This window comes from Sinohyriopsis cumingii, chromosome 6 (genome assembly GCF_028554795.1).
Source record: "Sinohyriopsis cumingii isolate HCF-2022 chromosome 6, ASM2855479v2, whole genome shotgun sequence".
In the NCBI taxonomy this organism is placed as follows: Eukaryota; Metazoa; Mollusca; class Bivalvia; order Unionida; family Unionidae; genus Sinohyriopsis; species Sinohyriopsis cumingii.
Window position 1 is genome coordinate 74,335,069 of NC_142966.1, and position 16,210 is coordinate 74,351,278.

The following is a 16,210-nucleotide window of genomic DNA, read 5'->3' on the forward strand; positions in this document are numbered from 1 at the left end:
AAGGACAGTCAACTTATTTGACACAATACCAGCAGAGCTCTTTCAAGCAGGAGGAGAAGAGATAGTCACAGTCCTGACAACAATCTGCAACAAGATAAGACAGACAGGAGAATGGCCCACCACATGGAATCAATCTTTGGTCATCGTGATCATGTCATGATGTCTCAGTGCTGGACATCACTATAACTGTCACACTGCAGACATCAAAGCAATATAACTGAACAATTGTTAAAGCTGCATTAAAATTCCAAATCACAAACACAACAGTGTGGTTTTAAATTAGCTATCAGGAAAAGCAAAACCAACAAGGTTGGTAAAATTCAACAAATAATTTAATTCTCCAACTTACAAAATAAAAGTATTTTGAATTAAATTCCAAATAATCCTAAAAAGTTCAATCACAAATAAAATGAATTTAAGTCTTAAATGTGCTGTTGTACTAATGGTCCGTAATGCACTTACGTACCAACAGTCTTGCTGTATCACAATGATATAATCCAGAATGTCTTTCAACAAATTCACAATAATCCCAAAATAGTATTTTAGTCCAAAAGTCCACGAGCAATTTGTAATTCCAATGAATAATTTAAATAATTCCTCTGAAGTTATAACTGAACACAACTAAAATTGATATGACAAAGACTCATATTAAGATAGGAATAAATAATTTTGTTGATCTCAACCTTGTATTGAAAGACAATAAGAAGATTAGTGTTTTCTCATCAGATTCATGAACAAGTATGCTTTCTAGGACATTCTAAATTTTAAAGGTCATGTAAACATGTATACAAATATTTTAATACACACCTTTGATCATGGACAGAAGTCAGCAATGTAATATGTTATTTACAAATGACTCTTATAATTTACAATCAGTGATAAAAGTTAAGCACACAGTATAGAAATATATAACAAGTGATAAGACTATTCCATTATGCAATGCATCGTCTGCAGTTATGCAATGCAGTATCTGTTCAGTTATACAATGCAGTATCTGTGCATTTATTCAGTGTAATATCAGCAGTGGTGCAGTGTAATATCAGTTATGCAGTGCAGTGTGTGTTATGAAATACAGTATATAGTTCTGCAATACAGTATCAGTGCAGTTTATTGAAACAGAATCTTGGACTTGCATTTGTGAAACAAAATAATATCTTGTGAGTCAAACTTTATTGTGTGTGTAGACAATGCTACATAGTGTGCTACAGGAAAAAAACAAATTACATTAATTAAAATATGAATATTAAATAAATAAAAAATTTAAATATAATTTTGAAACTTGATTTTGCAAAGTGTACTTAAAGAAGCAACCTAGCTTCCACCCACAATGACCTGTTGGCTTGTTTTATGTGTCAGCTCTTGTTGCAGATGTCATATCCTTTGAACATTTATATAAATATCTCACATGTGTAACACATAGTATAGCAAAAGAAGTTATGGATGTGTTGAAATGTGTACAAATGATGAAATTAATATGAAATAATAAGATTGAAATAAGTTCATCTTGTACAGTTTGAACTTGCAATGAGTTTTTCAAAGACAACATTTACTAGGCAAACTGCAAGAGCAAAATTGAGATGATTTCTTTTTTTTTTTGTTTTAGTCTTTAGCCAAACTAGTCTCCAACCACGATTTGGAGGAGGGGCGAGTGTACCCACCACTGAACCAGATCAGAGATGTGTCTCTGCAAATTGCCACAGATGTTGCGGAATATGCCTACAAAAACAAATTAGCTTCCTACTACCCTGAACCACCCAACAAGAGGGAATTCATCTGGAAGCAACTGTACTCAACAGACTACGAGTCCTTTGTTCCAGAAACCTGGTCCTGGCCTGATCAAACAGATCAACAAATATAGATGACATCTTTGAAACACAAATGCTGAATCCTGTATGGCACTTTGAATTCACTTTTATTTGTGTTAATTTCAATGGATTTCATTATTGCTTGAAAGAAATGTAATTTTTTTTCTGTAAAGACATGAAAATTGACAGCCATTTAAATAAATGAATTCGCAGTAATTTAGTGATTTGACATTAAAAATTCTCGCTGCCAGTAAGATGTAATGTATTTTGGTTTTTGTTTGATAGTTTTAACTATGGCAGTGAGTGTTCCAGAAAAATGACTAAGCTTGTATAGTGTGTGGTTCTTTCAGAATGCAGGATGCGGGTTGTTGTGTACATGCATGTGTTTTGGTGTATTTTATTTCCTAAAGAACTGTTTTATTGTACTCATAACGAGAGTGTAGTCCAATGTGTAATGAATAATGCCTAATAGAAATAATCATGATGAGAGTGTAGTTCAAAGTGTAATCCATAATACCTTATGGAAATAATCATGATGAGGGTGTAGTTTAAAATGTAATGAATAATGCCTAATGGAATAATCATGATGAGAGTGTAGTTCAAAGTGCAATCCATAATGTCTTATGGAAATAATCATGATGAGGGTGTAGTTTAATGTGTAATGAATAATGCCTAATGGAAATGATCATGATGAGGGTGTAGTCCAAACTGTAATGAACAATGCCTTATGGAAATAATCATAAGAGTGTAGTCCAGAGTTTAATGAATAATGCCTTATGGAAATAATCATGATGAGGGTGTAGTTCAGAGTGTAATGAATAATGCCTTATGGAAATAATCATTATAAGAGTGTAGTCCAAAGTGTAATGAATAATGCCTTATGGAAATAATCGCGATAAGAGTGTAGTCCAAAGTGTAATGAATAATGCCTAATGGAAATAATCATGATACGAGTGTAGTCCAAAGTGTAATGAATAATGCCTAATGGAAATAATCATGATAAGAGTGTAGTCCAAAGTGTAATGAATAATGCCTAATGGAAATAATCATGATACAAGTGTAGTCCAAAGTGTAATGAATAATGCCTAATGGAAATAATCATGATAAGAGTGTAGTCCAAAGTGTAATGAATAATGCCTAATGGAAATAATCATGATAAGAGTGTAGTCCAAGGTGTAATGAATAATGCCTTATGGAAATAAGCATCATAAGAGTGTAGTCCAAGGTGTAATGAATAATGCCTTATGGAAATAAGCATCATATCCATATTCACATGTAGTGTTGTAAATAAGTTTTTGCCTTAATGTTAGCTTCACTTCATTTCACGCTAAGCCTTTTTTCCAAGTGATTAATTAAATTATTCTAGGAATCGTAGATTTGGAAAGTTGATACACAAATTTAGTATTCACATATCTGTAGAATTATTCACAGTATTCCTGATCACTTAATTATACTATATTGTTTAATGAGGTATCTAACTATGGCTTTAAAGATGACATTATTTTTTCAGTTTTTAAGAATATGGTGAAATAATGGGTATTTAGTAAATACTCGATTATGGCACTCATTTTAGGTACAGATTTATTTTATTGGCATATCAGTGCTTTGACTATATTTGGTGGTAAATATTTTGTGAGCTTGTAAATCCACTTGAAAAAATACTTGACCTCCCTAAATAAGGATGCCATAGTAATCATGTACAAATTCATGCACCTGAACTTTGATTACTGACATCCAATTTTTTAATTTCTAAAATTGATTGTCCTGTCTTTATATAGCACTTTGGTACATAGTGCATTAAACAGGTGTTTGACATTTTTGGTGTAATTGTATACAGTACCAGAACTTTCAGAAACTAAAAATTTAGTTTACTTACATTTTTGGTTCATGATTTTCTTATGTAGTTGGATTCGAGACCAGCCATTGTTGTATTAAATCTAAGCAACACTTGTTGTACTTTGAGCGAAAGTGGAAAAACTTGATTATAATACAAATTTCTGTGATTTAATACAGAAAAATTAGATATCGGCATTCAAGTGTTTACTAAATGTGACCATTTCCAAGGGTGATGTTAAATGACATTCAGTGATTTTATCCTCATATATTTCAGCATGTACATGAAAAAGTTCCAAACTCTGGGGTCTCAGTACTGTCCAGAAAGATGCCTCATGAAATTGACAATGTAAAAAATAGAATAATGCAATAATTAATTGGAATTAAAGTATTATGACAATTTAAAGTTGTATTGTTCTGATACCTTGTGATTACAAATTAATAGCCTAGTTTTACCAACAAAATGCCATTTCAAGATAAAATATTGTTGTGTAAAGCATATAGTACATGTTTAAAGTAAGATATTTATAGAATTTACAAACGTCATAGAGAAAGTAGTTAATCTGTATATCTGATAACAGTTTTTGTATAATGTTTTTGAACAATACTTCTTTTTTGTTAATGTAGTTTTTAGACTATATATTTTTGTGACTTTACCTGTATAAAAGGTGTGTTGTATGTACTTTACGTATTTTATAGTGTTAGTAATGCATTCACTGCTTTGTGATGGTCCAAAAATAATTCTCACAAATTTTTCATTTACCTCAAGAACATTAGAGTTAATTTAAATAAAGCCAAGAAATATATAATTAACAATCTAATAATTCTTTGTATGGAAAGAAATAATCTAAAAATTTTGTAAATGAGTGGGTGTCATATGTGTATATGTTGACTATTAAACAGCATAGACCTGTGTGTTGGCCGGTCAGTACTTATATTGTTCCTTTAATTTACTGAAGAGTATGTTATGGCAAAAATCTCATCATAGCAATGGCTTTGGCATTCATGTGCATGTCTGGTTATATGCAAGTACACCCACAAGATTAAGGTTACTCTTAAAATTTAAGATTATGTTCAGTGGTAAACTTTTTCTTTCGTCCTAAATAAAATTCAGGCCCAATAAAAAGTGTGTCTCTTGTAATTTCAGTTGACCATCTCAAACCCTGATCTGCATGCACATTTTACATTAGCTGATCTTGTTTTTCACTATTCACTGTTTGTTGCATGTTATACTTGGGCAGACAAGCAAATATCCATCGTTTATTTATTTCAATTACCAAATACTCGTAAGAAAACATTTTATCTATGCTTTTTACATCTATATATTTTGTATCATTCTTAAAGTTTTGTAGTTACGGTCAAGAATCTCAGTTTTAAATTCAGGAAATCTAAATCTATTGTCCTTTCTCTCTTGATTGGAGGGGTTGTTTCACTGATGAAGAATGTCGAGTCTGTCAAACCCAGTGGGAGAATACAAATAATATTACACAAGTTAAAACAAAATGTGTAAAGGAGTGTTGCTTTAGAGATGGAATTATTTTCATAATATGGTTGATAGTTTCTTGAATCTTTTTTAAGAACAATGCGTTTGGATGGTCGTTGAGTGAAGAAGCTGTGTGTTTGCTTTTCTTCACTTTCCAGTTAAATTTTATAACACACTATTTCATCTCTTTAACAAAATACTGATGTTCATAAATGATTTTACAGATGGGTATTTTGATTGTCTTTTTTGTCATTATTTAAAACAAGTGAACCACCACTATTATATATGTTGTACATGCATTAAAATGTTTACAGTCTCTAGCTTAAAACTAGTTGTTTCCCTGAATTGTTGTTAACCCTTGATGTCCTGTTTAAGTAACAACAAGTCAGACTCTGAATGCATTTTTGCCCATATTGTCCTGCCTGCAACATGATGGGGAGACATGGCGGTCACATTGGATGACTTTCTGTCCCTGAATAGTGTCTTAGGGTTAAAGTGTTTGAAGAGGGCAATCTCTTCTGTTTTCATTAGGGGATCGTCATTACACTTTGACCATGAATGCTTCATTGGGAAAGGAGTGTCTTTCAAGATTTTCGGCCAAAGAACTCGGTGTTTGAGGTCACAGGGTGTAGTTGTTTAACTTTTAGTTGTGTAGTCAGTATTTTTGAATCTAGCAGTTCTATATTCTGTAGCCATGAATGAAATGACATCAAAGTAAATATGTTTACATGGAATATAAATATAGCTATTGGTGTGAAGGTTAAAGATCAGAGTCACAGTTTATTGTTGTTTGTAGAAATCTTGTTTCAATGTATAGGCATGTGACTACCAGGTTCACCATTATTGACTGCACATTCCGGGCACATGTGCCAACTCAAGTTTTTTTACCATAATTCTTACAGAAATGAACCATAAATTATGGACTTTTAGAGTAATAATAAAACAAATATGAAATGTGATTGATGCAGTTTGGATCTGGGTCTTTGTTCAGTGGAGTGGATCAGGGAACCAAACTAACGTCTCAGAAGCATTTCAACACTTCATTCCGCCCATGTTTTTGAGGCATAATGCCTTTATGATCCAACTTTTGCTTATAAGTTGTATCATTTTCTAGAAATATCGTCCAACAAAACTAAACACACAGAAAACAAAAGGGACAGCCAGCACCTTAAAACTTTGAACTGTCCACAGAAGTATAGCAATGAATATTTAGATTCATTGACCTCTGAGGGCTTGAATTTGCAATTTCTAAAACTGAAAAGGTCATGAACGTCTAAGTGTACGGTTGAAATTTATTTTTGAACATGCTGATCTTGCATCTGAATTTTCTAAATGCATTTTTTCCAGTGCAACAAAAGCTGTACAGAAAACGTACAGAGATTGGAATCATGTACAGAAGAATAGAAACCACCTTTATAAAAAGGTTTTGTAATGGTGGACAGGCATTAAAGGTCGATTCCATGGGATGAACGTTTTGTTTTGGAGAGTAAATTGTTAAGAGCCTTGTTAAGGACCTACATTTTCATTTTCCATACATGTACCTTTCTCAAATTGGTCAAATTACCAGAGGAATGTGGCAGTTAAAAAGTCCAAGTTCAGTGTTCCAGAGGTTCTTTAGTTGTTTGTTATTATGGCTGCAGGAACATTTCAGGTGAGATAATAAACGAACAAATTTGTTAAAATTTATTTGCTAAACTTGCATCAAAAGTTGATGTTTAAATTTGTAATTGAAAAGATTACATTTATATTGATTTATTGGGAAGCGTTTATTTAGCAGTATGACTAATTAACTGTACTTGTATCTACAGTAATTTATAATATACGCAGTCATATGTTATGGCTATTTTTGTCCTTCACTAATGAGAGTTCAAGACATATTTCTCATTTCATTTTAATCACAAGAATTACATGATTAACAGATACTATCATAATAGTCGTTATCCTCATATAAATATTAGAGTTGTAAATGTTACATGGTAATACTTAGACCCATAATGAAAATGTAGAAAGCATGTATATTACTGTGATAACAATATTTAAAACTGAGTAGATAATATGAGTTTGTATAAGCTGTTGCGCTGTTTATCTCATAACAGCTTGTTTCTGTTTTTTTTTTTTTTTTTTATTTACATTTTGTTATACACCTGCCTTTTTGGGGAGCATATTATGCAGTGACCTTGTCTGTTCATTAATTTTTCCTTTTATATATGATTACTTCAGTTTTGCAGCACCTATCTTTGGTAGATTTTACAGGTAATTTCTTCTCAATGAAAGAAAGAAGCCTTTTGCAGTTAGGGTCAAAGGTCATAGTCATGGTGACTGCAAGTTTTGCTCAAGAAAGTTTGACATCATAGTCCTGGAACAAATAGTGGAGGATAGCATAATATACAAGGAAAAAGCAATAATTTTGGGGGTCCAAAAATCAAAGGTGGAGGTCACTGTAAATGAAAGAAAACAAAATTGTTTTTGGATGACAATTTCAGTTGACCATGTACCTTTGCCAAAGATGTGGATGATTGGGTAAGAAAAATGCCATCTGATCTCTGTCAGAAAGTCAGAGGTCAATATCACTGGAACTGAAAAAAGAAAAAATAGCGTTTGCATATAATGTGCCAGTTATGGTGCTGTTGTGTTGATCTGCAAGGCTTTTGCATATAATGTTTACTAAGCTCATTTCAGCTGTTATAAGAAAATATTACATTTTAACAATTTTTATATTTCACGACTGTTGTTGAATTCTTCAACTCTGCTTTAAAGGTAATATTGTTTACATTTATGACTGTATGATTGTTATGCTCGACTTGGCAAACTTGTGACCATCTTTTATTTTTCTGCTATACAGTCAATTTTACCAGGAGTATCTTCTGTGAAGGGTTTCTTAGTCATCCAAGTTGAACTTGTCAAGTTCTTAGAGACTGTAAACTGTAAAATAAAAAAAATAAGAGATTCAGTATGATAGTACTTGTATATTCAAAAGTCAAGTTGCAATAATATGACATCACCCATATTGGAACAAGCATTAATTTTACTGACTCACTGTCTTTACCTTTTGATAATAATTTTGTTCTCTTCTGTTTAAGTTAGAACGTAGGTTGAATTTAGGTATGATAGAAACTGGCTTTCTACTTGTGATTATTTTTTGTGGCTTGAGTTTGCCAACGTGCATCACTGCTGATGAAGGTAGGACAGTAAAATAGAAAATGATACACCTGAAGAAGGAACCCCAGTGTATCCAATGATTCATGACTCTGTAAAATATGACATTGGTTTTTAGCTGTCTTTATTCGGGATGTGTATTTTGCTGGAGTTGTAACGGCTTACATGTACAGGGCTTATATAATCAGATTGTACTTGGTTATTAGTGTAATCATTTATTTTGGTATCTTTTAGAATACAACTATCATTATCTGTCAGCATTAAAGACAAGTGCTTTCTTCATTAGTATTTTCAAAATTATTCATTCCTGTGTGCATAATTTACTAAATAATATTCATTCAGTGGAACTTTGAACACACCTAATGAGCAAAAGTTTGTGACAAGAAACTAGAAAGAAAATAATACACAACAGATACACCATCAGTAGGATCTAAGAGTGAGTTCTCATTTGCTCAAATAAACTTTCTCTAAATGTTTTCTTTTTGACAATGAGGTTGTGTTTTTTCTCTAATATGGTAGAAAAGTACCAGCAATAAAGCTGTTCAGAACAACAACTGGTGACTTCTCAGAAAAGTTACATTTTAACAGTACATCGACCTTCACTTTTCTCTTAAACTGTTGAATGGGTAGATAAGACCTGACATTAGGAATATAGATAGTTCTGTCATGTTAAAATCCATACCGTTAAAGGTTGGCCAACAGTTTTTAATTTCAGATTTATCTGTATTCATGTCTGCTATTTGTTTTGACGGTTTTTGTTTTTCACCACAAATATAAGATGTGTATTAATAAAAATTTTGTAAATCTTTCTACCACCTAGTGTAAAAATAGCCACTGCCTTTTGTTTTAATACTATGTTTTATATCCCTATTTATGTTAAATGTTCTTGGTTCTTTTTACATGTTAGGTATCAGTGAGCTAGATCCCCTTGGCACTGATATTTTTTTTCTCTTCTAGAACATGTTGACGTGAACTTTATGGATGTATCAGGAACCCATTTTGAGATCTTGATAGAATAAAGTCTCCAGTAGAGATGAACAATTTAAGACTCTGAAAATATTTAGGCTAAAGTTGTGTAAGGATAATGCGTTTAGACTGCATCTTATCATGGTTTCTTCAGGAACATCCCAAATTTGTGTCTAAATATCCAAAAATTCTGATTTCTTATCCAAATGACCCTATTTGTGTTAAATATTTGTTTTCTTTACGTCTTTGGTGCATTCCTATTTTTTTAGCTAGATCTCTTTTTATTTGTTGTTTTTACTTGAACATGTTGATGTGAATTTTATTGTCATAAATTGTATCAGGATATCATTTAATTATCGTGATAGAAGAAAGTCTTCAATAGAGATGAACAGTCTAGGACTCTGAAGTTATTTATATAGGCCATTATGGTTTGAGTACAAGGATGTGTTCAGACCTGCATCTTATCCCAATTTACTCTGGATAATCCTGACTTTTTTCTTTTTAAATATCCAGATATTCAGATTTTCCGATTTTTTTATATATCCAAAATCTCGATTTTTAAAAACATTTTTTTATAAATACATTTTGATTCACAATGGCTTTGCCTCCTTAAAAGAGCAAAAGTTAGGAATACACTACAGTCATACTGTGATAATCATTTTTCCATATTTAAACATCAGCATCAAAGATGAAAATGGTAAAATGATAAGATTTTTATCATGTGACTATACCATACCTTTCTAACTTTAAGGAAATAACATAAGATGGCAGGGATGTCAATTCCTTTGTAAAGCGGTTCTGAATATATAGTCGCTTCCACCAGTCCTCTTTTTTTTTCTCCAAATCCAAGGGGGGGGGGAGGGCATTCTTACGTTCATTTCACACAAGGTGGCAAGTGTGTGAGATACGTGTAAACCACAAAAGGTTTGTTGTGTCAGTTTCGCTTGATACTGGTATGTTTTCTATAAACATGTGACAGTGTAAATTTTACACATATTGCTCAAATTTGTAGAAACAGTACAATGCTTTCCTATAGAACAAGTAATTGTTTTATAAATGAATATAATTACCACCAGGAGTGAAATAGTAAGACATTACTATTGAACATTTCAGAGAGTGCTGTTTACAACCACATGTATAATTTACAAAGCAGCCATAAAATAAAACTGCCTGTATGACGTAAAATTTGAACAAAAATCACATTCACACAAGGCTGTCGGCGAGCAAGAGCAGCTTGATGTATATTACAATTGTACATACAAAACCATATTATGGTGAATTGTACTCTGAAATATTAATTGTATTGCTGTTACTTTTAGACATAGGGACCCTGAAAGGGATCATTTTTCCAGTGAAATGAAAATGGAATGCTGAATGAACACACACATGATGAATTCAGTATGTAGGAGACATAAAACACAAATGCAGAACAGATGCATTTCATAAATGGATTTGAAAATTGGTTGACCTTTTCTTTGGGTTGCTGGTAAATTTCCACAGTCAAAAACCCATTTGGATGATACGTGGAATGAGATTCTTGGTGCAGAATTTTTCACTCCTAATGAGCTTTGAAAATGTTTTTTAAAAAGTGCCATTGTCATGACATTACATGTAAATGTGTCTATTAATAATTTTTTGAAATATTTTTTACACTTATTGCAGTTGTAGTTCTATATCTAATTTATCATAAATTAGTGCTGCCTTTTGAATTTTGTGCACTTTGTTTTATAAAAAGCATATTTTTGATTTGACAAAACAAGAAAGCAATTATTCTCTCCTTTAATTCTGTAGTAAACAGATCCATACTTTGGTAAGAACATTCCAATAAACAAAACTGAAAGGACATTTAATTTAAGCGTTAAGTGCAGAATCTGAGACTGTAAATGAAAATTGATGAAATAAAAGCTGAAACGCAAGTGTAAATTGAATACAAACAGAACAATAATGAATGCAAATTAAACAAACAAAAATACAGGTTTGGTTAAAATGACTCAGTTTAGGGTCTGTATTTGAAGAAAAAGCAGTATATACTTTGAATTTGTTTTACTTATAAAATGCTGTGGTATGTTTTGCTTAGTTGTTGTAAAAGTTTCCTCAATTACTATCTGAAATAAACTATAGACAATTCTTTTTGTTTTTTTATTATTCATCAATCATAATCATTGCTCCATTAATTGAATGCAGTTGCATAATTTGTATGTACCTTGAAGACAAATTCAGATTAAGCATGAAATGTAATTGCTTTCATTTTCAACGTTATCATTAGTTGGCACCATATAATCATGCTGAGCTGCCCATAAACCATACATACATATATACATACATACATGTGGGAGGTCATGGGTTCTAACCTCTGCCCAGTCATACCAAAGACTTGTAAAAATGGTACTAACAGCTGCCTTGCTAGGCACTCAGCATTAAATGTTTTAAAGTGTTAAGACTGGTCAGCCTGGTGTAAGGATAATGTGACTGGGTGGGACATCATGCTACATGATTGTGGCTTTATGCCCCAGCACTAGACATCACTATAAACTGCCACAATGCAGACATTGTAGGGATATAATTGAAATTCTTTTAAAGCTATGTTAAAAATCCAAAACAGACATAAATACATACAAGCATGCATTTTGCATCTCTTCATCTTTCTCTTTTCTTTTATTATTATTGTCATCTGTTTATCTTTATCACAAGCTCTGTGTTTAAAGTTTTTCTTCTACAGCTGGAGTAGAATCCATATCAGCCAAATGACACTTGTGTTCATCAAGACCCACATAAAATAACCAACCCTCACACCATTACTCCTATCATGGATAGTCTGAGTTGGTTTCCAACAGGTGTAACTGTCATTACTTATCATGGGTAGTCTGAGTAGGTTTCCAACAGGTGCAACTCTCATTAATCCTATCATGGGTAGTCTGAGTAGGTTTCCAACAGGTGTGACTGTCATTACTCCTATCATGGACACTGAGAGTCGATTTCCATTAGGTGTGACTCATTATTCCTTACATCGATACTCTGAGTAGATTTCCAATAGATGTGACTGTCTCTATACCTAACATGGATACTCTTAGTAGATTTCCAATAGGTGTGGTTTTCATTACGCGTTACATGGATACTGTGAGTAGATTTCCAATAGGTGTGACTGTCAGTACTCCTATCATGGTTACTCTGAGTAATAATAATAATAAAAATGACTTTATTTAAAGTGGGTAACACAATTAGCTAAGAACTAATCTACCCTGAAACCTTCATGCAAAGGAATTTATTTTAGCTGCATCTCTGAAGCCACTGGATATATTGGGTTAGGAAGAAGGAAATAGAGTGGGCATTTCTAATCTCAACTGGAATACTATTCCAGAGCAAAGTTCCATAGTATTGGAATCATACTCTGATTTTCAGTAGGTGTGACTGCAGACCTGCTAACAATTACGATTGTGCTGTGAGTCTTATGAAAATTACCCTTAAAATACGGACTTTTGGAATAAAAGCAAAAACTACGGGAAAATGACTGTTGCTGAATATTCCAGATATATGGTTCATCTGTATTTGATTTGGATCCTAGTTTCGTATTAGAATTAGTTGAATTTGTCAGATAACCAGACTAACGTTACAGTAGTACGTCAGATGATTTAAACTGCAAATATTTTTTTCTTGCGAAGCTTCTGCAAGTTGAAACTGTTGATAATATAATTTTTTTAATGGCGTCTAGCATGGAGTGCATGTTGAAGATGAAACGGAAAGTAAGCCTCTTAAAAAGTGTTAATAATCAGTACAGAAGAATAAAATGGAATATTCATATTGTGAATAAAAGTTGGAAGGATCACAATTATGTTTATTGGACATCACATGTCAATTTGAGTATGTCTCGTGGCGGAGATGTTTGTCATGTAAAATGAAGGAAAAAAAATCAAAAACTTGGGTCAAATTGAGAAAGAGCAAAAGCCATTGAGCTGCATAGGGTTTTGGAACTGAAATTTGTGCAACTGGACTAGTGGTAAAGTGTGTACTTTACAAACTTTTCAGTTGAATATAATGTTGACCATTGCTACATGTTTCAAATACCAAACTTTTAAAGACATTTTCCAGTTTTACAATAGCAGTCAATGATATTTTGTTACACCTTACTGAAAACTGGTCAAACTTAAGAAAAAAATCAACTGCCTTACTGAGACGGTCTCATCAAGGTTGACAAGTCTCTGACTGTCGTTACTCCTATCACAGATACTCTGAGCAGATTTCCAACCGGTGTGACTGTCTTTGCTCCTTTTCAAGTATAGTCTGAGTAGATTTCCAACAGGTGTTAAAGTATCGTAATATTATTACTTGTTTCTGCTGTTAAACATGTTGTATGTCTACAAATAATATATACTGAAATACTGGTACGTAACATATACAGTGAAACTTACGATTATCAGACCCATTCGATTGAGATACATACGTTAACAGTTTACATGTCTGACCAAAGTTGACTGGATGACTGATTATACAGATGAAATCTGCATCCTTCAGTGAGTAGATGATTGACTTACTATATGGAGCCATAGTAGTTCAGTGGTTAGCATGCTAGAATCCTGACAGAAAGATTGTGGGTTTGAGTCCTTCAATTGGACCAGACTGGATCAGCTATGGTAGTTTGTCCTTGGGCAAGGCACTTTATTTCAAGTGCCTTGGTACTAATTAACCTACCTGAGTTGCTGTACCATAAAGCACCAAACCAAAAGACTCCACATAGTTCACGTTGGTACTGATATATGAATTACTTCCCTTTATCACCCACTGTGTATAATAACTCAGACACATCAACACATTACCATATGTCACTCAAACCCTAACATGTCCACCAATGCTGTCACTGCACAGGTGTGGGCACCAAATGATTTATAGGTACACTGGCAATATGCATATTCAGGCCTAATGTCTGTCACATCTGCCTGCATCCACTTGCAGTGTGTTAGACATTTAGGTCTAATGTCTGTCACCCATCTGACTGCATCCACTGGCAACTTGTTAGACATTTAGGCCTAATGTCTGTCACCCATCTGATTGCATCCACTGGCAACTTGTTGACATTTAGGCCTAATGTATGTCACCCATCTGACAGCATCCACTGGCAACTCGTTAGACATTTAGGCCTAATGTCTGTCACCCATCTGACTGCATCCACTGGCAACTTGTTAGACATTTAGGCCTAATGTCTGTCACCCATCTGAATGCATCCACTGGCAACTTGCTGGCATTTAGGCCTAATGTCCATCACCCATCTGACTGCATCCACTGGCAACTTGTTGACATTTAGGCCTAATGTCTGTCACCCATCTGACTGCATCCACTGGATCCACTGGCACCTTGAACATTCAGGCCTAATGTCTGCCACCTGTCTGACTGCCACTTTGTCATAAGCAAGTTCAAACCATCATAGAATAACCATTTTTCAGCTGTTTGTCTCGACATTTATAATATGTATTACAAAATTCAGACTATAGTATATACTTGCTTAAAAGTAGTACAAATTGCACAGACCTGGATCCAACATTGCTCAATGTGCCAGCAGATCTGGTTTGTGCAGTTTGTAAAGATTGATCTTCTGGTATATGATGTAATGGCAGAGCAGGGTCTATGTTGTCTGCAGTTTGGGTAAACTTATAAACGAGTATATGCAGTAATTCACATGCAGTGTTTCAGCATAAAATACTTTGATTTTATAGGATGTTTTGGGCTAATAAGTAGATTATATCTGCACTGGTCATAGGTCATTTAATCATTAGTAGTTTTCTTATTTGTTACTTTTGGCTATGAAATCCTTGTTTTAGAAACAATATTTATTTTTCTTAATTAGGATAGATTTTGCAGTTTTGAATATGTAATCACTATTTAAATTTCTTATAGCATCAAAATGCAACGTTTACCTTCGGTGATGGGCAGCAAACAAAAAGGTAAAAATATTTGAATTTGTGGGATCTATTTTATTTTACAAATTCCTTCTGAATATCGATTATAAACTACATGCTTAGGAAGATAAAAAGCTAAATGTGTTCTGTAAAACACACACTCACATACAATTATATATATTGTTACGTATATTTGATTTAATTTATATTTGATTTAATTTAATTGTTTGTATGTTTTAAAATCTTTTATTTTTAATTTCATTACATATCAAAATAATGTAGTTTTGCTTACTAGGAATTTGATATTTTCCAGAAACTAGTTTGACCTTTTAGTTAATCGTAAACACCGAACTTTTTTCTTATGCTGACCTAGTTCCTGACCTTAATTTAGAAATCAATGAGACAAGTAAACAACGTTTTATTTTTATCTTATTCTTAGAATAAAATGATTGTTTGTTGTCAAGGTCATACTGGGACTATTTCCTTTTAGACGTAAATATTTCTCGAAAATTCTGGAGAGTTGACACTCATCCGAGAATATGTTTTGTGTTTCAAGTTACTGTATAGTCTTTGTTTATAGAGATATTTCTCAGTTGGGCTTTTTTCTTTACACTGGAAAGTGTATGTTGTGGCAGTTTGGAGTTATAATTTTTATTCAATTTACTTGGATTCTAAACGATTAATTCTTTTTCATGGAAATATTTGAGTGCTCATACAGAATTCTTGGACAAAAACATTTATTTAAATTTTATTCGGAAATTCAAACACCAGAATAATATTGACTGTTGTTTAAAAAAGAACTGTAGACAACACAACACTATCAAGGCTACAGTATACATCATCGCCCTCCATTTTGGATTTTTCGTCGCGACTCGAACTTCAATTCATTAGAACATTTCATTACTAGGACTTCTAATATTTAATTCGTGGATTATTCTTGGATTATTTTTGGGATTTGATTCTTAAAACCGTAAGTTCTTATTTTTTCCTTTTTTTCACTCTTTCTTTATTTACTGTTTATTCGAGCCTAAACACATAACATAAGAATATATATATATATATATATATATATATATATA

At 32.8% G+C, this 16,210-nt stretch overlaps 1 protein-coding gene across 2 annotated transcripts in view; it reads left to right on the top strand.

The window, feature by feature from the left end:
- LOC149797216 (NADP-dependent malic enzyme-like) overlaps nt 1-11,370 on the top strand; it is a 79,474-nt gene extending 68,104 nt beyond the window's left edge. Inside the window, exons 13-14 of one of the 2 annotated variants that reach the window (XR_016421786.1) lie at nt 1,604-2,926; nt 3,031-11,370. Coding sequence is in view for 1 of the 2 variants with exons in the window: in XM_089961904.1 (XP_089818030.1) it covers nt 1,604-1,858 (255 nt within the window). In the remaining variant the exon portion in view is untranslated. Of the gene's footprint in view, nt 1-1,603 lie in introns of both variants that reach the window. The other variant, XM_089961904.1, reaches the window with a different exon arrangement.
- The last annotated feature ends 4,840 nt before the right edge of the window (nt 11,371-16,210 follow it).